The 27,904-nt window shown below is 48.1% G+C and overlaps 1 protein-coding gene across 1 annotated transcript; it reads left to right on the top strand.

Moving 5' to 3' along the window:
• Positions 1–27,900, top strand: LOC144115319 (pancreatic lipase-related protein 2-like). The gene is made up of 8 exons (XM_077649652.1): positions 1–145; positions 3,045–3,133; positions 20,257–20,339; positions 20,771–20,899; positions 21,835–22,134; positions 24,156–24,408; positions 26,142–26,336; positions 27,511–27,900. The coding sequence occupies exons 2-8, from the start codon at positions 3,115–3,117 to the stop codon at positions 27,816–27,818; spliced, it is 1,287 nt and encodes a 428-aa protein (XP_077505778.1). The 5' UTR covers positions 1–145; positions 3,045–3,114; the 3' UTR covers positions 27,819–27,900.
• Positions 27,901–27,904: the final 4 nt, after the last annotated feature.

Raw genomic sequence — 27,904 nt, forward strand, 5'->3', positions numbered from 1 at the left:
AGGAAGTCGCCCTGTGTAGCCCACCGCGAGAAGGTCGCTTGAGATGCGCGCGGCAGCCGCGGGCACCGGCATGCCGATAACTTTTTCTCGCGATCGGCTCTGACGCCCGACGACGCGTGGCCGCCGCACACTGTGCCAGGAGGAGGTAAGCGTTCGTTGCGTACGCGCGCGCGCCTGCGTGCGGGCGCGCCCCGCTTACTATTCGGTGGCCAAGATTACGCCTCCCCGGGGCGTTAAAAACGAGAAACGAATGATTGCGGAAGATTATCGCGAGATGCGCGCCTCGCGTCGCACGTGCCCTTTCCAGTTCAGTTGCCAGGGGGTCGATCGGCACGCATTCGAAACGCGGGAAAGAAGTTTGCATGCATTCGCGGAGACACCGCGACGTGCATGTGTAGCGTTTGCTATCGCTGCTGCCAGCGATAAAGCTCTCGTCCGGACTTGGCGTAAATCAATGTCGCGTCGAGTGTGCGGGTTGACCTTTCTTCTTTTCTTTCTTTCTTCTTTTGTCGGGAGCGGGCGGGGGTTAGCGGCGCAAAGCGCGATTAGCCTCGCGCGGGCGTACAACTGGCCGCTGAGGACCAACGCACTCCACGGCCGCGGCTGGCGTGACCGTGACACGTTTCCGACGCACTCTATCTGCGAAATCAGAACAAGCGTGTACCCCTGCGGGCCTGCCAGCCTTCAATGAATTTTTTTTTTTCCCGCAACCACCGTGCGCGTAAATTTGGCCGCGTATAGCAGTACGCTGCTTGGCCTTTGCTTGTGGCTGACGCTTGCTCGCTCGTGCGGCGCTTGTCCGCCTCTGTATCACGATTGACGGCAATACCTACTTGAGAGAATTTTGCTCACTGCCACCTTCATATCGCTTTTGTTACCATTTTTGCCAAGTGCCAGATGCGCACGCTCATTGGGGCGCCGCGCGAGCACGCATGCAGATTGCGTCTGACCCGGCTGGTGACGGCAGTGCTAAAAGGGATAGCGGTGTATTAAAAAGAAGGGCACGTGGGAAATTCTTTCCGGCAAAGGTGGCGAAAGCTTCGATTACGCAGTGAAGGCGTTCCGTAAAGTTGGGTACCTCGAGTATGCTAGTGCTAGGCAGTCAGAACAATATTCGTACCCTTTACCCATTTCTGTCCGGGGGCGTTGTCTTTGAATGTCGGTTGTCGAAAGTATTACGCCATACCGCAAGTAGTTGCTTGCAGAGGATGACTGCTCAATTTCTACCATGGATTAAGGCGCTCGAGAGCTGGCTTTGCATTAGTCCGCAGTCGCAGTATATTAGAGAAACACGTCAAAGAGACAAATGTCGATAAGTTTCGCACCTCGAAGGCAGTATGTGTGCTTCGTAAGAAAACAGTTACGGAAAGTAAAGGGTCGTACTAAGTTGCATACACTTCTGCGAAAAATAGTACGGTACGAATTATTGCGACTGAAATCGTGCGTCACGAGAATGTTTTTTACCAACGCGGCGCACACGTGGGAGAAATTTTGCTGTGGCAATTTCGTTAGTAAAAATTAAACCAGATAATAAAACATATTTTCACTGCATTGTTCTCAGCCTGCATGCATTATTTCACCAATCATGCAGACCACGTACTATGGCGGTCAAAATTGCAGTGAGAAAAGTGCGTATTAAGTAAAACGGTCCCGAAACGGTTTTTGTATTTAAACTATCTTGCTTTTTCTCCTGTGCCCATCTGCACTCAAATCAGCGACAGCGATATATCGAGGCCTTGCGCGCCAGTATCACATACATCTTGCTTAAGCACGTCAGAGTGTTTGGGAGCAGTAGGAGCAGAAAGCAACCATTGAAATATTTAAAGTTTTGTGAATTATGGTGAAAACTTTTTAGATAAAAAAAGAAGCAATTTGGCGTCAGAAAAAATCACGAGTTCCATGGGTTAACCGAAACGTCGTGTTTAACAAGAATAAAGTTGAGAAACACACTGCTCCCAAAGTTATATTCCGAAAGATTTCAGATAGTAAAATAAAACTATTCCAGTCACATAATTTGACAAACACTTTTTCACAACATGAAGAATACCACTTGTCGCAATGCTAATATTCATTTCTTCATGTGGACGTGTTTTTTTTTATTCTCAGATTAAGGTTTAATTTAAAACTACGGCATTTATCGGACTCCCGTATTATGCCGTTCTCATGTAAACACGACCACAATAGCTCTCACGGTGCTTTAGTGTGGAAATAACGGGTGAAAGCGTTCTTCGTTCCTGGCCGGCAGAACACTTTTTTTTTACGAAGAGGTTACGCACTGGAGCAAAAGTCTCGGCATATCTTTCCCCCGCAGTGACTAAATATCTCTAAAAATTAATTCAAGGTTTTTTTTAATGAGCTTCGCGTTATATTAGTCAGGAAGTTGTGAAAGAGCACTTTTGCCTAGGTCTTGTAGTTGAAGTAGTAAATACAGAGCAGTGCGCCAAAAGATTAGTAGGAGAATAAGAATGAGTTACATTCATTTTGGAAATATGAGCAGGTTATGAGCAACAAGTTACCCGTAGCTCCCAGAAAAAAATGCGCCGGCTAACGAAACAACTCTAAATGGGATTAACACCTAGCTATGGAGAGGAAAACGACAAGTGTAGCATTGAGAAAATAAACAGCAGCTTGTAGTGGAAAACAATTATGAGTGGATGATATTTCAGGTGAAATAAAAATTAGGAAATGCTTTCGTGGAGACATGTGATACGCAGAATAGAGAGCCTGCCGTCCAATGGAGGGGCAGTGCGGATATCAAAGAAATAGGAAGGAGCAGAAAATCAGGCAAGGAAATTTCCTCGGTTGGGCGCAGAAAGGAGCCATTGTTGATCACTGGGAAAAGTCGCCATTTTGCAGTGGAACCACATTGGTTCATGATTATGAGGTCTATGTGTTCTCACTCGCACTCAACGAGTTATTGTATTATTCACATCGTAAACACTTGGTGGCGTAGAAGTTACTGTCAGCCTTTCAAGATTTTTTTCTTTCGTTAGTATGCACTAAATATAGCTTGCCTTCCTGACAAGCTTTCGCCTTTCTTTTAGCATCTGAAGGACGTGATCGGGATCATCATTTGGGCCGCCTAAATCCCACCGGCCGAGCTTACCGGCAACCATGGGCTTTGTCTTGCACAGTGAGTACACCCCCAACTTACGTAAGTTCCACTGTACAGAAATCAGACGTTCCGCAGAGGGTGCCTTCATTACCGGGCAGAGTTACCAAACGACTGCTTCCCCCAGTTCCTTACTCTTCCAACTGTCCAGCTCTACGGCTCGTTATCGAGCGCGCAAAGACGAAATCAAGAGGAGGAGAAAGGCAGCCGCCTCCCTTGTTCTTCTCTCGGTCTTGTCTTTTATACGCTGTTTCTCACACCTCGGCTATGAGGCCCGCCATGCTCTACATTATTTGGTCTGTCTAGGGATCTTCGTTGCGCACTGAAATATCAGCACAGGGGCGTCCTCCGAGGCCGGGTTGAACTCCTGACCTCTTTGTCATTGGTAGAATTCCATCACCACCGTTACACTGAAGCGGATAAAAGGAAGAAAACAGAACCCACATACACTCTCGGATGTTCAAAAATTACTCTGATTGTTCGAGAGTGTTGCGAAAATCACGGCAATCGAGTCCTAAAATCTAAGTATGTGTGCGCAGCTACGTATACATGTACCGACGTTAACAATTAACACACCATATGAAACATTATGAATATACTGTCAGCGTCAAATAAAACGTGAACTAGAACTAGAACATATCAAATGAGCAGGTTGCGTACTGGCGCGCTTGATTTTCACTTCGATGGCACGAAGGCATCTGCGTGGAAGTGTGAATGGACCCAACCGATATGTCTTGTTCGACAACTAACATTTTTGTAGTGGTGTGTTTGCGCCGCAGTTGTTCAGTTCTTGTTTAATTTGACACCGGCGGTACTGTCGAAGAGCGAGGACGAGCAGAGCGCCCGTCTTTTTGAGCAGCAACTAGCCCACCATTACACCACATACGCTCTGCTGTGGCACCATCACACGACACCGTCACAAATTTGTGAACTGAAACCACTCGGAGCCGAGGCGTATTTCGTGACGATTTCTTCCCCGATAATTTCTTCTTCTTCTTTGCCACTTATTTAGGACCGTTTTTGAATAAGAGAGACTGCGTCATGTGCTGCTTGCTGCTATTGGACCTTGACTTAACAGGCTGTAGTCATTAATGCTAATGGGAAAAAATATTTAAATTGGTGAAAAAATGGTAAAAACATACGGTCCGCTTCCGGTGTCTGACTCAGCAATGAACAGTGCCGCAAGGTGTCCACGCGTGTCTGCCTAAGAAATTGTGTTACCTTTGGAAGCCACGCGCACTGTATATATTGTCGGTGTAAGCCTGCTGGCAAGATAAAGGCTTCAGGTAAAAGCCTCGTTGCGAAGTAAAGCCAGCACTTACAATCCCTCCTTCATTCCCAACGCAAGCGTCACTTTCGTCACTACGGTGCAGACAACTGTGGCGCTGTTATCGGAATGCTGTGACGGGGCTCCGGTACAACTGTCCGAGGGCCACGCTCACCGCATGGTCGGTGTAGTCGACACCACAAAGAAGTTTCAGTATGCACAGGTGTGTGGACCAAGATACGATACCTGACCGCAGTTTCCGCACGCTCTATTAATGCAACACCATTTTATTAAGTACCGTATTAGCACCCGCTATAAAGCGTAATGGTAGCGTGATTCTTAGCGTCTACATTCCAGGGGCCTCACTCCCAATAAAGCGTGCACAGCTACTCGCATACTTCAAAAAGTAGATTGCCTCATCGGAATAGTTAGTTGTTGCGTATCATCAAGAACAGCGTAGTGCCACCGGCGCAAGCAATAAAAAGACAGCGCGGACAAGCGCACAATAGCCCGTGCGCCCTGAACAGCCAGAGCAAGGTCACTGGTCCATATCGAAGGGATCTTACGCGCGTGTACGAGCGAGGAGATTCGTGAACCTGGCATCTTGCTTGAAGCCCACCCTTTCATGGATCTGAAATGCTTGGTTGTTCTGCTGATTGTTTTCCCCTTGACGGTAGATAATCACGAAAGTTCGAGCGCTTCGTTCCAGATTTGTCTTTCCGAAGATAAAAATTTTGTAACGTTTATCATCTCTCCCATTGTCATTCTTATTCGTTATATCGATATATACAATTTACGCAATAATAATACGCACTTGAAGACGCAATTATGAGGCGAAGTTATGACTCGCACTAATAGGGCAACTATTGTGGTGTGGTAACAAAATCCGCTTTTCAATTAAAAGCTCACGTGAAAGTACGTACGTCTCAGGCTATTTACCGGCTATTTTATGATTACACCCCTGATCAACTTTTTTCAGCACTCTTTCTTTCTTCTCATATCAAAGCATTCCAGCCTTGCCGATCGAGCCGCGAAGCTCCTACTGTTAACATTTATTTCCCCTTGTTTGCTTTTCTGATAAAAATCCTGCGCAACCCTCGCATATCGCCTTCCCGTTCCTGTTTTTCTGTAAGAGAGCTTCTTGCACTTTTGATTGCCCTTCCTATTCGTGGAGCTGGCTTTATTTAATTTTTATTTAATTTTACGCAGCGCTCATTCGCGGATAAAAGAACGCCTTTTCTAACAAGGGCACATTCATCGATGCGGCAGCCCAGCGAAGAGAAGCAGAGCACAGGAAGCAATTTGGTCCTGATACGCAACTTCCCGCCCGCCTGGTCCTCACGTCGCGGCGCGGACTCACTCTTAAGGACGGCGCTTTAGTGCACACGGATCCAAAGACGCAGTCATGGAGACATTTAGCGTGCAGTTTACCGTGTTACTATAGCCGCTACTTGAGTATCGGAGTGGCGGACGCCGACTGCTCATGCGCCGACGCGTACTGTTAAGGACGCAAGAAAAGACCCCAAGAATTTCGCAACCCTGTAGCTAGTACCGCAAACCCGACTGAAGCGCTTCTTCATGATGGAAGTCGTCATCATCATCATCATTATCCTGACTACGCCCACTGCAGGGCAAAGGCCTCTCCCATGTCTCTCCAATTAACCCTGTCCTTTGCCAGCTGCGTCAATGGTGGAAGTTCTATAGAATAAATAGAGATTAGAGACAGCGCGGACTAGTGCAAAATATAATAATGCAATTATCCCTCTGTTCTAATCTTGTAGCGCTTTAAGTGTTTTTATATAATACGGCAATAAATATAGTAAACAGCTTTATGCCTTCACAGTGACAGTGCGGCAGACCAGCGTCGTCACACTCATTATGATCGTGTTCGTAAGTGCGATTAGCTCCGAGCGCTTCAAAATTCTTGAGAGCAACGCGAGTGCCGCGCTGCTTCGTCCATTTTTGTGCACGGTACGGCTACGCGGCGCAAAGGAAAGAAGAAAAAAAAGCATGGCTGAACATTTTATTTTAATTGCAATCCGGTCACAGCAAAGAAGCAGTGCAATCAAAGAGAGAAAAACACGGAATGCCATTTATCGAACGGGATGCGTTTGTGTGGCGGCCAAAGAATACTCAACACAGTTTCTTTTCCCCTTTCTTGCCTATAGCGCGCGAATTTGCACCAAATTCTTTCGTGGTTGTTGCAACGGCATTTTACATATTGTTTAATTTCGGATAATTGAAGCGTACGCCGTTTGGCAAGCATTTCTCGTACGGTGTGCATTAAGCTGCTGCCCGGCTTTCTTTAAAACGCGCACTCGTTCACTTGTGAACGTATCTTTCTGCTTACAAACGCTGCCAGTGAGGCGGGTCAATGTCTACTGTCTGAGCGCATTTGCTCCTACCAGAACCTAGTGAACACATGTGCGTCGTCACTACATACCGCAGCATGGCAAACTTTCCAGTAAACAAGACACTGTTTAAGCCCCGTGATCTTGCACCGTGTGGGTGTGCGAGCCCATGTGGCAATAGAAACATTAGTTTCAGTCCACTTGACGAGCGCTTCGCTCAGCATCCACATCCTATCCACATACCTGACATTCTACAGGCGTATATAGCAGGTTGTGTCGGAGATTTGGTCTCAGTTAATCTGAAACATGGGAATACGTAATGAGGGTGCATGATTGGACAATAATCGCGAACTTCCACTCGATCGGTAACTGCAATGAGACCAACTAGAAAACCATACTCTAGGACCCGTAGATTGCGGACGAACAGCCAAATTTATTTGCCATGCATCATCCAGCGAATGCCGCCGGGCGAATTTCATTGCTTGTTCAGAGCATTAAATATGTCTGACGGGATATTCTTGTGTGCACAAGTCGCGCAACCACGGTGTCGTGGTAACAAAGACACGTCGATACCAGTGGTTGGCTCCCGCCAAATTCGTTTTACGCGCAGTGAGACCTGCGTTATTCCAGTAATGATAACCTGGTTCACCGTATACTGAAGTAGGTTCGTGACAGCAAGTTTCTTCTGTAGGTCACTTAAAAACGGTTATCGCTTGTCTTACGCTCTACGGCGCATTTATCTCCATTTTCAAAAAATGTGGCATGAAAATGCCAGTTCTCAATTTCCTTTGCTGCATTCATTCATTCACTGAGTTATAACCCTTATATTGTAAAAAAAAAAAAATCAGTTTAAGCTACCGCTGCATGTTTTGGAACAAGCTGCATGAGACGCAGTTGAAACTTTTTCGCCACCTGGCTCAAGAGTTTTAATTTGCATATAAGACGTGGAAGCAGTGCAGTCTTCTGCCGCCTGTATGGACGCGGGGTGAACAGCTTCGCTTGGCATATTCGCAATATTGTGGATGTCATCTAGGTCATGCTGCCTTTAGTGCATTAGGGATAAACGATGGATCATGCGCAACTTCGTCAGTAACATAATTAAGTCGAGCTTGACAATCTGCTTTCACTGCATTCAAAACGTCCCAAAACTTGCCCTTCGAGATTTCTGTAACGTTGCGACCGATGACGACACCAGTCGTGTTCACAGTGGAGGAAATGGAAACACCACTGAAAATACTTTTTTCTCGTGAAGAAATGAAGGAGCTGAACGTCTTGACACGCAGTGACCATGGTATAAAGATTCTTCGTATGGGTTCATGGATGCAATGCACCAGAGTAGCAAATTCAAGTGGCCAGTCCGTGTTTCTTCCTTGCAAATCTATCCATATACAGGACAATGAGATGTTGCTATGCGAAAGCCTCGCTATAAAAAAAAACGCTGCCAGCTATACTTGGGAACCATTTATTGATTGTTTAAGCCAAATACAAATCTGATTTTCTGGTGCAAGCGTTTTGTTATCAGGTAAATTCAATTTCCCATCTATTCAATGATTGCATTCAAGTTTATTCGCAGAATCGCTTCCCCCAAAGTTACTGCCTTTTTCAGCCCTTGCCTAGACATTAATCATTACAGATACAGTGCCTTCCTACTCGTGTCACTTTCGAAATTTCATCTTTAATTAATTTGTTAATAACATCCTTCCCTGATAATAGGTCACCAATAACTGACTTGACAGGTCTTAGGGTCCCACAGCACATCGTGATCCGGAGCATTTTTTTCCACTTCCATACCGTCTTCTGAGGGAAACTAGCGATTGATATGTACAAGGGACTGTAAGAAAGGTGACTTTTAGGCTATCGACGCAGAACATTAGTCTCATTTTAACAACTTTAATTTATTATTCACTAAAGTGTTGGTCAAATAATCCAAATGCAAGCCAATGGACCTAGAAAACAAATACAATTTATAAAGTAAGATCTATGAGTTACCTAACGCGTCCTGGTGCAGTACACAGCTTAACCGACTGCCGAACAGAAAACGTAGGCATTTCCTGCTGCGAAAAGAATACTCAGCTACTGAAAAATGGATCGTCTATGGAGTTGCTGAAAAAGCGTCTACTAAAGTACAAAAGAAAACGAATCTTACTTTCTATAAAACTCTATTTCCATCAATACTCGAAACGCTGCGGTCCTGTCGTAAAAAGCCGTGATTGTCAAGTCATGACCTTTAGCAATATATTAGGAAATGCGATTCCAAGCAGTATTTCTACTTTTGTAATTCCTCGTCCATCAAATCATATAGCGCAGCCTCAATGCGTTGCATCTATCTCCGATCGAACCGATCACACTCAGCCAATCTGGTATTCGCGGTGTATTATCACAATCTAAATACGACCTCTTCGTGTCGTATCTATGGCCTTACTCCCTAATTACTCCCTTACGCCCTTACTCCCGCACGGAGACTAGGAACCAACCAATATAGTTTCAAAATATTAAACGTAATAATCTTTAAAATTCAGAACTGCTCATGATTACAAAATGCCGAAAGAAAATTAATTCACCACCGGATATCGCGGTCACAGTCGAGGGCGAACCCGTTAACAGGATAAGCAGAGCAAGGTTACTGGGTCTACACGTACAAACAAATGCAAAGACCATGTGCATGCTGGCACTGCTAAAAGAACAAATAATTCAGATAATCCACATGACCCAAATGGTCACCAACCGCCGTCAGGGCCTAAAAGGAGCCGACAATGTCCGCATCGTACAGGCTCTAATCATTAGCCGCATCACACCACACGCCATATCACCGCCTATCAGAGGCAGAAACAAAGCAGCTATAAACACTGCACCGCACAGTTGTAAAAATGGCGACGGGTATCTCTATTTTTGCATGAACGACCTGCCTCTTACAATCAGGCCTACATAACAAGACCGAACTAATTGAATGAAGACCAGAAGTTCAGTCAGATAGAAATACTCAAACGGACCCCAAGAGGGAGGCATGTCCTCAGACAATTAGGATACTGAATGCCAGAAAATTCCCCACGTGAACCTAAACCAATAGCACCAAAAATAAGAGCCCACATTACAGTACCACCTATACTCCGAAATATGGACACCAAACGCCAGACCAGTGGGCGCAAAGCGAGGGCCAAAGCCTTGGACAGAACGTATGGCAACGACCACGACACCCTCTATACGGACGGCGTATAGACTACCAAACTACAAAAGCAAAAAAATTGGCGGCAGTGGTTTAGCTCTGGTTAAACTTGGAGTGACACGATAGCTACAGCTGGCCGAGTGTAACTTGTTCAGTTGAATTGCAAAGTCAGTCTTTCGACGCTCCGTTTCTCTGGGCGTTCCTTCTTCATCTTCGTCCCACTTGACACGGCGCATGCGCACAGCTGTCGCAGTTCGGCTTCACGGCACGCCGCGCCGCTAGCAGCAGCAGCTGTTCCGCACCACGTGACCAACAACGTGACGAACCTCGTGCGTGGCATCTGCTCCGCACCACGTGACCAACTACGTGACGGCGCCGCCACGCTGAAGGCTCCAAATGCTACCGTAATGTACGAGCTATCGCTACAAAATAATAAGAGTGGCTGACCGGAGGGGCAAAACGATAACATCAGCCCCAAACGCACCGACAACAGCACGGAAATAGAAGAGTGCGCAATAGCCCTCGCCGTCAGCACTCGTCACCAAGACAACCCAATTAACAATAAATCAGACTCACAAGCAACACATCCCCTCAGCCCGCCTAGTCTGGACGCCCGCGTTTCTTTCTGATAATGAGATAGTTCATGCGACTGCCTGAGGCCTCAACCTCCCGTCACCAGCGGAAGGCGAACTCAGCCCAGACAGGGCGAAAAGTAACCACTCACATACGCAGACATCCCATAACACCACAGGCTCTCTCGTACAACACACCCTCCGCCACACGCGAAAACCCGTGAAGAAGTCGCCAAATTGCACCAGTTTCAAACACCTTCCCCATCCTCGTGCTCAAGCACACTTTCTCATTACACGTGGGAATGCCCCAAACCCCTCACCCGGCCTCCCGTACTCAACCCTGCCGAATGCGAAGCCGCTTTTACCAGCACAGACCTAGACGAGCAGCGCAAACTGACGAACCGGCTCCGGATTGCAACAGCTAATGTGGCCGTGGACAAGGGCTGCACCCTCTGGGGTCTATATAACCCAGTACGAAATCAAGTTTTTTTAGGCAATCAGTCAGTCAGTCAGTCAGTCAGTCAGTCATTCAGTCAGTCAGTCAGTCAGTCAGTCAGTCAGTCAGTCAGTCAGTCAGTCAGTCAGTCAGTCGGTCGGTCGGTCTGTCGGTCGGTCGGTCGGTCGGTCGGTCATTGCGGTGGCGAACTGGAAAGAATGTGTTCCCTGCTGAAGCTTGACAGGGGTCTTTTCTAATGGTTGGTGCCCATCCCCGTGGGGTCATTTCCCCTGGCCGGTGGACCGAGCCGTGACCTTGCTGTCTGTCTCGTTTTGCACGCTGGTACGCCATGAGACATTCGCCAAGCACCAGTTCTCAGGGAAGCTACTGATAGACCACTGCTACTACCATTTGGAAACGATCTTCTACCACTACCGGCGGTCACTGCGTGTTGACCTGCACCTCAACCGCTGCGACGCCTCCTCGCTGCAAGTCGCAGACATGTCCAGCATTCTTGGACAAAAGTGTTGAATATTGGAATATTGTAAGGTAATGGAAATAGCGTTGCAAGCCTGCGGACGGGACATTTCCGGATATATTGGTTGTTTTAGTGAAATCTTATAAGGGAAAAAATTGCGTTCATAGGCTCTTTCGCTTTGAAAAATCTTTTTGTCCAGAATTCTTGGGTATGCCAGTTTGTGGTGCTTCACGTCCACATACCCAGGGTGCTGATCAACGGAAAGACGCACTTTGTCGAACTCTTCTTCCATCTCAAAATCACCGCCATGTTCATGGGTTAGGTGATATACAACTACGCCGAAATGCCCGGTAGTGCAACGCAGCGGCTGCCCCCTCTGTTGGGAATGCTACTTTGCTCTCGGCTGTCAGTGCACTGGCGGTTGCATGCACGAGTGCTCCTTCTGTGGCGGCCTAATCCTCATGCTGCACATCTGGGACCACTCTCTGGCGAGGTGCGTGATTGGACGGCTCTGGCAGCACTGCACCTACGGGATCCTTTTCTGCTATGACCCCGTGGGAAGCCCCTTCCCCGACCTGGCGACCTGCCGCTGGGCCCTTAGCATTCGAGAGCGCTGCGATTTTATCCAGAAGATACCGCTCTTCTCCTGCAGCTATGCCTTCAAGGCGACACAGCCCATCCCTTTCGACGTCCAAGGCCGAATGGTGCTCAGGTCAGTGCTGTCGTTTGACAGGCTCATACGGGAGATCTAGCAGCGTCAGAAAAAGGAGCCGTCAACAGTGAAGCAGGAACGGAGGGACATCGTGTCTAGCATCGGTGCGGTCATTGTCGGGATGTCCACGTGGCTGTTCCACGCTTGTGTGCCGTTCTGCGTTCTGTGACGAGAAGCCACCACAGCTCGCCCGCGGCTCCTGCCTGTATTGGAGGAAATGTGTTCATCACACCGTGGCCGGTGATTCAGATTCCTGTACAGGTCCACTTTGAAAACGACTGCTGCAACAGTTCAATGCTGTGCTTCCCATATTTGTATCGTTCAGGCATGACAACCTGGACAAGCTGTCGTTCACGCTCAACTCGCACTGGTCGCAGGGGGCAATATTCTGGAAGCACATGTTGCACCCTTCGAGGAAAATCACGTTGTCTTGCGCGAGTCTATGTTCGTGGCGCCCTCATTCAGCCAGCTGCGCTACCATGGCACGTGCATGTACGCTGGACGAGAAGCGCTACAGCGTCGTGACGATCCGCGACCGGATGGACCACATCGAAGGCTCCAGAAACATGACTAGGCGCATGTTTGCATGTACCAGTGCTTCTTGATCGAGCAGGCCATCTGCTTGCTGCTCGATGGGGTCTTCGACATCCCAGACATCGTTGGGTGCGCGTACCGCGTCATCGGCAGGTCGTATGTCTTGCCGAATGGCGTTGGCATGACGTTCGTGCCCCGGGCTGCAGGAGTGTACAACGTCATGAAGCTGTGGTACCGCCCTTCAGGAATCCAGATTCGGTATGAGGAAGCCGAGGGTATTCTCTGGGCTAACTGCAAGCTATTCTAACTGCAAGCTGTTCTAACTGCGACCAAGCATGCGCAAGCTCACTTGCGCCAGGATGGAGCACCTTGAGGCCATCACAATTTCGGCGACACAGCCAGTGACTCTGAACCATCCTCTCATCACCATCCCGAGAGCAGCTTATGGGGTGACGGGCACTTTCCTTCGGACGTAGCAGGACATTATCGTCGAGCTCTCTGATGCATTGGCCCGCAACATGCTCGTCAGCCAACACTCCAAAGAAACTCCAGTGAAGTCCGGTGTTTTTGCACCGGACTTAGATACGTTGCCCAACTGCACTTTTCGCTCTCTTTCTTAACGCACCCAGATTTTATTACGTCTTGTATCGTCACTCGTGATAAAGCGTAAAAATATCGTGATTTTTAGCGCCTATGTTCCAAGCGCCGCGTTCACAAGGAAGTTTGCAGAGCTCCTGGCACACTTCGAATAGAAGAGTAGGCTATCGGGCTACGGATTGACTTGTTGCATGAAGAGCAGTGCAGCGCCGCTGAGGCATACATAAAACGACCAGATGGGCACGCGCAATACGTCCAGTGCACTCCGCACGGCCAGCGCAAGGTCACTGGTTAATCAAGATGGAATATTACGCGCGGATCCGAGCGGAGAGTGTGAACCTGGCCTCTTTCTCGGGGCAGAAACGTGCTTTGTTCGAAAAGGTTTGGCTGCCTACCATTCGTTATCTCCATGGCCGTGCATAATTACGACAGTCTGGGCATCTCGTTCAGGTTGGTCTTCCTTTCAACAGAAATTCACTGAGACAAAAGAAACGACACGTAAGCGTTGGGCCATTTCCCGTATATTTTCTGAGTACATCACTGCCTTCAGCTTTCTTACGCACTCCTTTTTACAGCACAGCTGTTAATGGTCCATTTGCCGGATGAGCTGCGTCGGTGGCGGTACGTGCTACCGTTGTGGTCTTCGGTGGGGACGCGCGCTCATCCCTAATAGCATGACCCCGCGTAGCTCTTCCCTAAGATGAGGAGACCACACCGTGCAAGCAAGCCGTGCCTCGCACATCTTGTAACCATCATTGTCAGCGGTGGGGTCGCGCGGTAGTATACGTCGCAAACCGCTCCGAAACACCTATCGGATGCGCTGTGAGCGCCTGTGCAGGAATTTATAAGTAGCTATAAGGAAAGGCACGGCAGCAGCCATACAGCAGTTGGACACCTGCACAGCACAGTGAAGGAAGGGATTAAGGAAGGAATGTAAGGGGAACGATTACGATACTCAGCAGTAAGTTTTACAGCGGGGCTGTTAAAAGCTCACCGGACGATTACGATATTCAGCAAGCGTAATCGTACACATGCCACCAGCGCAGAAGCCCAGCCCTGGCACTACTGAGATGCACCTATATGAAAGCTATATGAAAGCGCCAACGTTGACAAGATGCGGCGGTGATTGCCGCTCTAATACGTCAGCTGGAATAAATAATACATAAATAACAAACAAATGCTCCATTCAATTGCAGAAGTCCTCCGCAAGAGCGGAGCTGTAACAGCGCATTAGCGAGTATCGTAATCGTGAGTAAAAATTACGATTTTCCTTCCCATATTAACACATTCCAGCTTTCCCTATCTGGCCATGAACCTCATTCTCCTCTTATTCTTTTGCTGTTTGTTCTATTCTCAAAGATATTTCGTGACCCTCAGATATCCCCTTCCTGTTCCTGTTATTATTTAATTAACAGGGTTTCTTGCACTCTCGGTTGCCCCGTGTACTTTTCGAGTCGACTCTTATGTTTAGCTTTAGGTGGCACTTATTGTCGGATAAAACAACGCCTTTCATAACAAGGGTACGCTCATCAAAGCGGCAAGCCAGCGTCGAGAAGCGACGATAGTGCCTTGTGCAACACGGGAAATAATTTGGTCGTGATAAGGCACTTCCCGCCCGCCCGGTTCTCACATCTCGGCGCGGACGCGTTTGAGGATATCGTTTGTGTTTTGTTTTTCCGCATGATTCCAAAGACGCAGCCAATAGAGAAATTTAGCGTTCCATGTACTATGTTATACAGCGATTGTTACCTGAGTAGTGGATAACGAAAGCCAGGCTAATCATGTTTCTGCCGCGTACTGTACAAAGGTGGCAGAAATACTCCCAGGACATTAACGTAATCCCGCATCGTAGTACCGCGAATTCGAATGAAGTGCACCTTCATTGCGAAAGTGGTATGCAGTAAATAATGTAAGAGACAACGCGGATTAATTCTAAATATAATACTGGTACGGGAAAATTTTTTCTGTGTTTTAATGCCATATCGCTTCGCGCAGCAACTAGCTGCAGGCTTTTGCGGCCGTGATTGTGTTTGGGCGCATTTTGACACTCCGCGGGGTCTATAATTCCCGGTAGCATCGCGCGCACCGCGCTACTTTGTTGATTTTTGCGCAAAACGACCAATTCTTCACACGCCACACCATGCGACGCGCAAGGGGCGAACGGCCCCCGCCTCTGCTCGCCGCTGAACAAGCAGTCTAGCCGCTGCGGAGACGCGGGGCAGTGCGCGATTGAGTCTACTTTCGCAGATGAGTGTAAACATTTTGGTATGTACTGGAAGATCTTTCCCTTTGGGGACAATAACGAGTGCAGAACTCGGTTAATTTACAGGAATCTAATTTTTTTAATCCGCAAAAGATGTCAGAACGATACCGCAGCTGCAGCCCAGTCGTTTGAGCATCGATCCGCCTCGCACGCGGGAGGTGCGGGGTTCGACCCCCAGTGCCGCCGGGTACCCACCGGTGATACAATGGGTACAAGCTTTCCCCTGCCTGGTGCTCGGCTTCTTTCGGGTGAACTGTTTGGGAAATGGGCCTTTGAGCCCACCTTGAGAAAAAGAAAACCTTGTGTCATGGTGCTCTTTGGCCACAGATGTCCTTGCGTCATAAAAAACTCATCATCATCATCAAATGCCAGGACAGTGTGGCCATTCTGTGTTCAAACTTCACAACCTTGGCGACAGCCGGGCTACGCTGCCTGGAGTGGGTACTCTACATTCAACGGATAGGGCAAAGCATAATGCAGAGTACTATTCCTGCTTGAAGAAACTACGGGCCCCTAAATTTCTTCCTCTTGGGGCTAGTCGCCGTTTCCTGCACGGTTTGAGTGCGTTTCCACATCACTTGAAATGGTATATCAGCAAAAACCGGATGGAGATTTCAGTGACACGTATAACCGGACTTATTTTGTTGATAGTGATTTTTTAACCACCACTGTGCATTGAACTATATTTCCAGGAAAGTGTAGGCATCTCAGTTAATGTCATGCTCGTTACTGTCGAGGCGACGGGCGTTTGTTGTGGCGTCGGTAATGACAGGGTTTGCAGACACCCGCTACCAAGATAAAGTGCATGTTGAAAAGTTATGTTCTAAACTCCTCTTCTGCCGTATTTCTCAGCCCCACAGCCGGCTATAAATTTATTTGGGCAAGGAGTTCTCGATTTCAGCAAAAAACACGTGGTCGATAAAAGTCGGTAGTCTTCCATCGACTATATGTGTGTGTGTGTGTGTGTGTGTGTGTGTGTGTGTGTGTGTGTGTGTGTGTGTGTGTGTGTGTGTGTGTGTGTGTGTGTGTGTGTGTGTGTGTGTGTGTGTGTGTGTGTGTGTGTGTGTGTGTGTGTGTGTGTGTGTGTGTGTGTGTGTGTGTGTGTGTGTGTGTGTGTGTGTGTGTGTGTGTGTGTGTGTGTGTGTGTGTGTGTGTGTGTGTGTGTGTGTGTGTGTGTGTGTGTGTGTGTGTGTGTGTGTGTGTGTGTGTGTGTGTGTGTGTGTGTGTGTGTGTGTGTGTGTGTGTGTGTGTGTGTGTGTGTGTGTGTGTGTGTGTGTGTGTGTGTGTGTGTGTGTGTGTGTGTGTGTGTGTGTGTGTGTGTGTGTGTGTGTGTGTGTGTGTGTGTGTGTGTGTGTGTGTGTGTGTGTGTGTGTGTGTGTGTGTGTGTGTGTGTGTGTGTGTGTGTGTGTGTGTGTGTGTGTGTGTGTGTGTGTGTGTGTGTGTGTGTGTGTGTGTGTGTGTGTGTGTGTGTGTGTGTGTGTGTGTGTGTGTGTGTGTGTGTGTGTGTGTGTGTGTGTGTGTGTGTGTGTGTGTGTGTGTGTGTGTGTGTGTGTGTGTGTGTGTGTGTGTGTGTGTGTGTGTGTGTGTGTGTGTGTGTGTGTGTGTGTGTGTGTGTGTGTGTGTGTGTGTGTGTGTGTGTGTGTGTGTGTGTGTGTGTGTGTGTGTGTGTGTGTGTGTGTGTGTGTGTGTGTGTGTGTGTGTGTGTGTGTGTGTGTGTGTGTGTGTGTGTGTGTGTGTGTGTGTGTGTGTGTGTGTGTGTGTGTGTGTGTGTGTGTGTGTGTGTGTGTGTGTGTGTGTGTTACCGTTCTAGAACTTAACCTATCACAGCAGAGAATAAAAAACAGTACAAAAAAACAACTCATCAAGTGCCGCTGTGGAACCGGATACATAAATTCGGGAGGGGGTCAGCCGAAGACCTTACCGCTCGATCAACGCAGCCTAATTGTTCTATTTATTTTTCTTCTCCGCTATAAGACGCGTGGTTGCGCCATATTTTTGACGGTTATTGCAACAGCAGTGTTTCATTTCAGATATTTCATCTGCCATTAGTCGTACAAATTGCATATGGCCTAAATTAAGCTTGCTTCCGGGTCTTATTTGTAAGATATTCCTTCCAATTCTAACGTGTTTTTCAGTGTAAACAAGTCCTGCCAGTTAGCTATGTCGCGCGGCCGTAGTGGCTGCTGAAGCATGACAAATTGACGAGTAGACAAGACGCCGTTTTAGACTTATGTCAAACCCAGTGGTTCTGCGAGCCCTTGCGGAAATTGGAACTTTGGTCTCGCTCCACGCGTGGGGCGCTACGCTCGGCAGCCGCACCTCATTCACACAGCATATCTGTCATTCTAGGGGCGTACAAAGTAGCTTGCATTCGAGATGTGGTCATAGTCTGTAGGAAGCGTGATCATGTGTACGTAACAAAGCGTGCTTCGGCCAATAATTCAGAATTTCTTCGCCAGTGAAGGCTGTCATTAAAACGAGACCGAGCAGAAAACCAGGGAGAGGTAGAACCTGTAGTTCGGCGGCGAACAGCCAGCGTTTGCTTGCAAAAATTCGAGCGAATGCAGCGGGGTGAATTTTGGTCGCTGGTTCACCGCTCTGAATATTTTGACGTATACTAGTCATGGAATCGCGGTTTAGCGATACTAAGAACATTCCGGTAACGCGGTTGTGTCCGGTGAAACTCGCTTATGCTCAGTCTTGTCTCCAGTATTCCTGGAGTTCGAGTTCCTGGAAGCAAATAAACTGCGTACGCAATAGCATTTCGTGCCTCTCCCTATCAATCGCTTATTTCACTAAAGTAGCAAGTTCCAACGGTTGGTCCGTACTCCATAAAAACAAACTACTCAAATACAGGACAAAAATTACGAAAGGCACTTAGGACTACCTATTCTTTGAAAACGAAAGCATTTCGTTTTTATTTTTATTTTCTTGTTTATTTATTTAATTTTCGTTTCTGTTACTTCCTTATCACACACCAACTCAGTCGAAAGTCAACGCACATATACTAGGTTCGCCTCTGTTCGCCAACAAGCAACGCGGCTTTGTGCCCTATGGGTTGCGTGCTCGCCTCAGAATTTGAAGGCACCGGGTTCAATTCCCCGTACCTTCGGAAGAAATTTTATTGTGCTTTGCCTGGTCACGTGAGTTTCGGGAAGCCACTTTTTCTGGGCATTGGGTTTCATTGACGATAAGCCATGTAATGCTTTCGCATTAATAAAACATTGCTACATGAAACCTTTGGAGAATAACAAGCCTCTTTATGGCGGCGAAGTAAGGGGAGTATGTCGCTGAAACACAACGCACTAGGCAGGCCTGGACTTGATTTATTGCGCGCAAAATAGCTTCTGGTCGATTTTAAAAGGGGAATTTCAAAATGAAAGGCCACAATTTAGGAAGAGACACCGAGGAGGTGAATGAATTTCGTAGCAAGAGCTTTTTCCACTCGGCTATTTTTGAAACCACTGCAAACGCCTTTCGTTGGGCAATGCAAACACCTTCTTTGATTCACTCAACTTCTGCTGAGCCACTGCCACCACCGTCTTGTTCACACCGCATCCTTCTTCTTTTTGTTTTTTTATTCGCAACAGTTGCTTGTTTAAGACACTGTTTAAGACACGCCAATGCACTGCCCATTTTGTCTGGTCCATGTCTGTGCGAGGCTGATGCGACTGGGTGATGCGCGGAGCCCACGGTACCTTAGGCGAGCCCACGATAGCTTTCCATGACGTCAACGGAGGTGGAGTTTGTATACGCAATCCACCCTTTGTCCGCTCACGCCACTTGGGATTGCATCATAAAAAGTTCCGGCTTCACTGCTGCTGCTCGCCATAGAGACTGTATTTATCTTTATCCATCAAGACACCCGGCACTCGTCGTGGCTATGAGGTTCCCTAGTCGCTTCCCTCGAGAAATTCTTGGGTTCGAATTTGACCCGTGGAACTTTTTTTTCTTGGATTTTTTTTTGTTTGTGTGACGAAGAAGGACCACACACAGATCGCTGAAATCGCTAACCACGGCCAGTAATGATATCGCATTAAAAAGAATTGCATCCGCAGGTGAATTCGCACTATAGTCCCATCCGTCAGCCCAAATGCAACATACGTTATAAACATAAGTGCTAACCACAGCGCAGTCGATCAAGTCGATTGGCCTTGTGTTTGCATACATCCGTATACCCCTACTCTAGCAACACTTGCTGTTGGGCTAGTTGGTTATCCATGAAGTCCGAAGGACCAGCGCACAAAAACAACGGACAGAGTAGAAGAAGGACGACGTAGACAGAAGCGCTTCTGTCCGTACGTCGTCCTTCTTCTACTCTGTTCGTTGTTTTTGTGCGCTGGTCCTTCGGACCACTACTCTCTCAATATCTTCACCCGTCACCACCTCTTCTGTCTCCTCGGTGCGGAGTAGTAGGACAAAGGACCGAGGCCGACCTCTCCCACTTTCTTTGTAAATAAATCCGCTCTGTTGTTCATTATCGACACAAGTAGCTCCTGCTAGCGTTTAAACTTCAAGGAGAACAAAGCGAAAAGCGAACATTGCAGCGCGCTCATGTTTCTGTTTGCGACAGACAATTGTAGGTAATTTGTGTGCAGCGTTGCAATCCGACCTTTTATCGCAGCCGAAGCCTAGCTTTAGAACATACAAAATGCGGCATAAAATTATGCGGATTTCGGGTGCGCTGATTATCAGCTTGACTGCTATACATTCTCACCATGTTAAAGCGTTGTCCTTTTTCTATTTGTTCATTCTCACTCTCGCCTTACAGCCTGCATAGCTGCACTGGTACTACTGCTGGCCACCGTCACCTACGGCGCAACCGTTCGTAACAACGATGACTTCGAGCTTACGGTGAGTGCGCGTCAAAAGCACCGGCTTAGCTTTTTCACCCGTGCGCCGCCATGATGAGAAGGCCTTCGCGTGGTTATTGCGATAACATTAGCCGATGACTAAAACCGCACGCAAAAGCTCACACAGCAGCCTGTGCTTTATTGCGTGCAGCCGCCATGAACACCTCTGTGAGTAGAGTGCATGGCGCCTCCACACTATAGAGCAGCAACGCTACCACCACTGAAGGTTAGTCTCGTGGGGAATATTCACGCGCTACTTCACGGATGGTTCTGGGACGAAAGCTTCCAGTGTGGGTCACCAAATGCTGCGACAGTATTTCCCTCACGCCCAAATTAAAACTGCTGCCCTTAGACTGTTCGTGCTCCTGGACTCCGATCCATAGTTATCCAACGATGTGTCTGATTATAATCACTGGGGCGTGTGATGTGCAGACACCAGCGGAAGACGGGGAAGGCGTGGAAGGCCGCATCAGGTTGCCCGGCAAAGCGATGCGCTTCATCGGCGCTTCGGTCGAGCTTCTGGACAGCGTCCTGCCTGGAAACCTAGCGGACACCGTCAAGGTACGCGCGCTGGGTCGACTGGGAACAGGGTGCCTTACCCCAACTCTCAAGCTCACCCTGCTGTATATGCCACGCTTTTGCACTGATGTACCGTATTTTCCAGTCAATAAGTCACATCCCACCATAAACTATACTACCGACCCTCCTTCCCCCCACCCGTTTCTTCCCAGAAAACTTTGTGTGCAGCACCATTACGCAGCTCGAGCCTCCTCACTCGGTCGCCGCGAGGGAACTGCAGTGAAAAATGCGCCGCATATGCTTCTATTCTCACTTTCCAATATGAGCGAGCTGAAGGCCTGCTTTTTCGCCTGCGAACCACAGCAGAAATATTTATTCGTGCGGGCCGGCCTCATATTACCCGGCAGGTTTTCAGTGAAAAAGACCTAAATTATATACGCTACAAGAAAATAAACACAACGGATGAATCGGTGCAGCCTATTCAAAATCCAGCAAATAGTGACCAGATCAATTTTTGTAATTTCATGTAGTATCCTATCACTGAAGCTCATAAGTAATAATATCGTAAAACTTTCTGATTGTTTGCCACCTCAACTTCTTTCCTCTCCCCCCTCTCTTATTTCATTCCCTCCTTCATCCCTTCTCTCACGGCGCGCTGAGAGTGAGATGGCTGCTGCACCTTTCCTCTCCTCACAACCAACTCATACTGTTGTTATTATTATTATTAATTCTGCGCACGTGCACCGGTGAGGACAGTGACAGTGAGGACAGTGAGGACAGCTGCTTGCTTCTATACTTGATCACTCCACAACACAGCGACTTGCAGTTCGGATGGGCAAAGCTACAAGAATACCAACCATTCGCTTGCTCGCTGCATCGTACACATATACAGTCAGCTGGGTCACCGGTCACCCAGGCCCGTTACAGTAGCTTCGCGCGTTTCACTGTCTCGCGACGGCTCTCTCGGTTGCACCCAGGTGAGGGACAAGAGCAACGACAGCACCTGCTACCCGCTGGTGGGCTGCTTCCGGTCCCGAGACCCGATGACGGTGCCGCTCTCCTTCCCCGACTCCCCGGAGAAAGTGAACACCAGCCTGCTGCTCTACTCGCGCCAGAACCGCAACTCGCCGCTGCGGCTCGACTGGCGGTCCCGGGAGCGCAACGAAAGGCTTAACCTGTTCCGCGAACGAAAGCCGCTCAAGCTGATCGTGCACGGTTGGCAAGAGACCGGCGACAGTGAATGGGTGCAAGAAGCCAAGGACTCGCTCTTGAACCTGGTGAGCGCTTATTACCCCGAGAAACGTAGATTCTCCCAGTTTTGAAGAGACAGCGCGGCTCATGATTGAAGCTGTCGGGTCCTAGTGCACTTCAGAATATAGAGCGCAAGTATCAATAATTGTCTAAGTCCAGCTGCTCTGCCATTCGAGCAATGCCTTAAGAGATTTTTATAGCGCTATAATGAATACTGAGTGAAGGAGACATACAACCGCGCGAGAACATTCTTGCAGGCTGGTTGATACATAAGCGCTGTGTCCTGTCCAATTCGCTTCTTGTGTCTTCGTCTTTCTGCGCAGGAAATTCGAGAAATATAAGAACGCAAGAATGGAACAGATTTAAAGAGAACGTGGCACTACATTCGTTATTTTGTCCTCTCGTGCCCCTGCTCTTTTTCGATTTTTTTTCCCCGCCATACTCGCCAAGCTCGATTTTGGGTGCAATGCAGTTGATTCTGATTTATTGCGGAGGTTAAGGGCTCAACGCTGGGTCGAGCGTGAGCGCATCCGAATCACGCGCCCCATAGAGCACTGTTAAAAGCTCTGGACTTTGACTCGAGTATGGCGGGAGATTTAGAGACGCCAGAAGCAACCACAGGCAATCCCGTTTTAGTGACTTCAGAAGGGTAGGCGTACTATGTTTTTACTGGAACATAATGGCAAAAAAGCGCAAAATAAACTACAAGGTGAAGCAACACATAAATAATGCCGGATTTAATTTATAGTATGGCCAGGTAACGTGTGAATAAAATAGCGTCAGGTTTGACTCCACAAATGTACTTACGAGTTTTCATTCAAAATTCGTTTTCGTATACAAGATGTGACGTAGTGTGTCGGCGTCGACAAGTTTTATCCAACCATGGTTTCAAAACGAAGGAGGCCGCGGTACTGGAACCTTGCTCTATTGATGCGCCCCAGATCGTGCCTGTATACTCAGAGGCTAGCTCGCGAGCACAAATACCTTGCACAAACGTCCGCCTAAGTCCCTTGCCTCGACTCTGTTTATCGACTGAATGAAGCCTTGTCCATCTTTATCCAGGCATGTGCGGAGTAGCTCCACTGCAGTATTTTTGTCAGTTATAGACAACGATGCTGTTCACTACCCCATCACAATTTAACTCGTTTCTACAACACTACCAGCAGGCACTACCCATTAAACACACAACGCTAGCAACAGCAGTTACGATATATGTGCCACACGTATTTTCTTATAATTTGATCTTCGTAGTCGTAAATCTAGCTTCAAGGCCGAGATTGACGCTTTTAGTGAGTACGTGAAAAGCTACGAAATTCTGCTCGGCAAAATTCACAGAGTTTTGAGAAACCTTGGCCGACAGCGGTCATCAGGGCCGAGCCATGGCCCTGTGAACGGTCATTCACAGGGTCACGCTTCGCTTGAACATTGGCATCACATCACGTAGCGGTCCTTTTACTCTCCTGATTTAAACCGACTGCGGCAAGTGGTAGTATATCGGGACGACTACAAATGTCGGCTGAGTCGAAATACATTTTGCGCCTGTTGTCACGGGCTTCCAATCTTGGATGCCTTGCTTTCATCATTGCAAAGGAGAGACTTTTATCACGTCCAGGATTCTTGGACATCAATTTTAATTGTGTAGCAACTGCGGACTATTGTTAGGTACTGTTAACGAGATATTTAAGGCAATCGCCTATTCTTCTGATGCACTGCAAAACCTTTCTTTTAAAGTTTGTCCATCGCTCCCATCTAGTAGTTAAGACTGCTATAAAAAACTAACAAGGAACGTTTTTGACGATAACAGGAACGTTAATGGCAAAAAAATGTAAGCCTGTCGAAGGGAGATATTCGGATATATTGATTTTTATGGTGCAATCTTACGATATATGATATAAATTGCGTTCATAAACTTCCCGTTCAAAAATGCGCTTGTCCGGAATTGATGGGTATGAGTTGAAGTTTTCAGCAGACACACTGGGTCTCGCCAAGTGTTTCAGACCTGTGGATTCACGACTGCCGTCATTGTATCGTTGCGGCCTGTGCGCAGGAAGACTGCAACGTGATCGTGGTGGACTGGCGGGGCGGCTCGGAACGGGGCAACTACATCCGGTCAGCCGGCAACACAGCGCTGGTCGGCCGCCAGGGATCGCTGCTACTGCAGCACCTGCTGACCATCTACCGTCAAACTCTGAGTACCGAGGATGTGCACGTAATCGGCCACAGCCTGGGTGGTCAGGTGTCCGGGTTCTTGGGTCGCCATTTCCTCAACCAGACCGGCGTGCGACTAGGAAGGATCACTGGTAAGCCCTCGCCGTGGAAGTATTAATAATAATGATAACATGGGTACGCATACTATATGAGGCGATTGCTGAAAGCATCAAGCTTCCGAGTCAAATGATAAAATGTGCCTTTTTTTTTCGTGACACTATGCGCCTGCCCCTTCTTCGCAATCTCATCCTTCCTCCGCACACACATAACGGACACGAAATGGGCATTCCCTGCAGTGTACTTTTGAGCCTACTGGACCTGTTAGGTTTCCAATGCCGCCATACAGCGGGCTTTATGGGAAAAGTTCTATCTCTCTCTCTCTCTCTGCTTAACCACTGATGCGTAGAACAGTAAGACGGTGTATCTATCAGCAAGGAGAGGATTATGAGCAGATGAATTCATTTGTGTGCTGCGGTGAGGCCCTTGTTGAAATAGTTTAGCAATCCAATTTTTATCCTTTTAACCCGATGTCGCTGGCTGGAGCGATCCCTCGCCCCCTCCTCTATGGCCGGGATCCATCATTCGGCGCGGCAGACCTTAAGGATAGAATGAAGCCGAAAAACCCAAATAGTTACATTGTATCGGCCCAGTTTTCCTTGCCTCGTGCTTCCCTTTTTTTTCTTTGCGAAATGTCGTTGATTCTGCTTCTCATAGCTGCTTTTTTTTTCTCTCTCTCTCGTTTTTCAGGCCCTAATTCGTTCGCTCTCAATGGAGGCGCTGAGTCGAATGCAGTACTTTTTTCTCTTTTTTTACTAAAGCACACCTTTTCTCGTTTTTATTTGTATATTTCTCATTGGCCAGCCCCACTTCGTATACCGGAGCGGACGACTGACACTGCGTGCTCAGCCAATTAGTTTGACGTTATAGGTGGTAGCTGCGAATAATGACGTAAGCCCATTAATAATGATCAACTTGCTGTTGGTGCACTGCGCCACTTGCTGCATGCTTTGAAGCCGTAATGTCAGTCAGGCTGCGCCCTATATTTTTATGCATTTTCCTTTACTCTCTGATCTTTCTTTATATTGCTGATCTAACTTCATTTTCTTTGCACTAAGCTTTTTGAAAGCGTGGGGCCGTCACATGTCACTTTCTCTTAATTCTCCCTATTAAAAATTATAGTCGGTTTGTTTGTTCTTGTAACATTTTCTCGATTTCCTCCTTTTCTTTTTTCTGATTTTCATCACCGAGCATTTTCGTTTGGTGATTTTACTTTCAGTGTGATTCCTATAGGGACCACACCATATGTACCAACTGGCCCGGCAACTATCCTTAATTATATAGGGAATGTGCAGCGACGTTACAGCGGCGGCTATTTTATGGTGCATGCAACACATCGAAATGTTGCAAGCATATCTAATCAGCTCATCACCACCTGCTCCGGTTTGCACTGCTGAAGCTGCGCGCTGCACCACAAAATGGCTCCCATGACACCATTGAATACCTGGGATAATGTCGCATTGACGTTTTTCGCTTTTTTTCTCTCTTTCGCCAATGTGTTTTTCGTATTTACTATTTATGTTTTTTTTGTATTGCACCGTGAGTTTTCGGTGTATACTTTCTATTAAATGCCTTGTCTATTACGCTCAGATTCCTCGCGCCTCTACATTGCTCGCCTACTACAATCCTGTTTGTGCAACCTTCCCTCCTGAATAGTGCGCAATCAAGCAAACAATTCATGCCTTTTACGCCTACACGGAGCGTCAGTATACCCCTCTGTGCTACTTAGAAAGACGTTTCTTTACAACTTGCATCTCTATCTGCGCAGCTTTGGATGCCGCTGCGCCGCTGTTTGAAGACACCGACGTGTTCCTCTCCAGCCGCGACGCCCAGTTCGTGGACGCCATCCACACCAGCTCTGGAGGCAAAGTGATCAAGGGAGAGTTTGGCATCTTGAAGCCCTTCGGCCACGTGGATTTTTACCCCAACGGGGGCCAAAAGCAGCCCGGATGTCCGCCACTGGGTAAGTAGGGTGAATAAGTGTTGCGATCGATGCGGGATTGCTACGAGAGAGCGCAGTTTTCTCCGAAGCTAGGGCGTCTTAAAGAGCGGCACTATCAAAACATTGTGGTTGAACGTATCCCGTGGTCTAATGAAATGGCTGCTCTTAACTTTAACGCGCCGAGCGGTATCTGAAACGGCAACGGTAAGGAATTGAACGGTATGGCGCGCAGATTACTCCTTAGTAGAAGTATTTTGCGATGCGGCTGTCATTTTCAGGCTTAGTACACAGACCTCGATCACGTTCAGATTGATATGGTTACAGTGTCAACGACTGTGTTTCCATGACAGTCATGTCGCTCGCTTCGCAATGGGAACCCTTTCGAAACCTCTGTTCATTTACTTGTCGCGGTGTTCACTTCTGATGGGAAGCGCCGCCAGCGCGGCTACGGCGAGCTACTGGCTTGTCTGCCGAATGTTCCCCATAAAGCGCGCAAAAACGACATACCCGCCCATTTCCCGTGGCAAGCCGCTAGTCATAGCGTAGCTTTCTCCCTCTCACTACGCGTGCTGAACAGGCAGGAGACACGAAATCTAGCGCATGGGAGGCAATCCTTGCACTTTGAAAGAAGAAAAATAAAATTTCATTTAATTTGACCTGATTTCCGAGAACAAGGAGTTGTAGTAGTAGAGGCCTTGATTTGCCAAAACCGCTGATCTGGCTGGCGTTGATGTCGAGGAGGCGTTGACATTGTGTTAATGCAAATAAATACATATCTAAATAGATCATCATTATTAACACCAAGCACACGACAATGAGATCTGTGTCAGATTTGGTGACCGTATTACGATACGTAACGTATCGAGTTCTTCACAAGTACCAAAGATGCCGTTACGTGTCGGCGAAATATATGTGCGGATCCCAGCAGCGTGGTTTTCTGTACTCGACGCATCGTAATTTTCCCGTCAGGGAGTTCTCGTGGGAGAAAGGCAAGCCTAACCGTGAAGCCTGCGTAAAATGTTCTTGTTCTTGAGCCCCTGCCTTTGCGCCTTACTCTGCCATCGAAGACGCCCCCATCCACCTTCCTGTCTAACCGTGCTTTCGCGTAGCTTAACGTCCGCACATGTTAAGTCAAATGCTCTCCTTTCCTCTTCTTCCTCCTCCACCTCGCCTCTCACGGCCCCTTTGCTTGCAGAACTGTTCTGCGACCACAAGCTGTCCAAGGACTTCTTCCTGGAGTCGCTGCGCAACCGACGATGCCGCTTCATCTCCGAGCCGTGCGCGGGGGGCCTGGACGCGCTGCTGGCCGACCGCTGCGTGCGGAGGGGTGACCGGGGCGAGATGGGCTACTTCGCCGACCAGGCGCCCGGCAGGGGCCTCCAGACACTGGAGACCAACGAGTCTCCGCCCTACTGCCGCGAGAGACAGGTGCCCAGGAACCCGTCGCGAGACGACACGCCCAGACGGCTAAACCAAGGCGTGCGACCAGGCAGAAGAGGTTAATGCGAGGCTTCGCGCGCAGTGCCCGGGCTCACCTCTCGAATTGCTGACCAATAAAATCGGAGCGGTGCTCCAGAACTGCCAAGCCG

The sequence above is a fragment of the Amblyomma americanum genome, chromosome 1, assembly GCF_052857255.1.
Source record: "Amblyomma americanum isolate KBUSLIRL-KWMA chromosome 1, ASM5285725v1, whole genome shotgun sequence".
Classification (NCBI taxonomy): Eukaryota; Metazoa; Arthropoda; class Arachnida; order Ixodida; family Ixodidae; genus Amblyomma; species Amblyomma americanum.

Excerpts from the sequence above, each read along its gene's own strand:
- LOC144115319 (XM_077649652.1), top strand. Across the intron at positions 22,135-24,155 it reads AGGACTCGCTCTTGAACCTG|GAAGACTGCAACGTGATCGT; the intron begins GTGAGCGCTTAT and ends GCCTGTGCGCAG. Across the intron at positions 26,337-27,510 it reads GCCCGGATGTCCGCCACTGG|AACTGTTCTGCGACCACAAG; the intron begins GTAAGTAGGGTG and ends CTTTGCTTGCAG.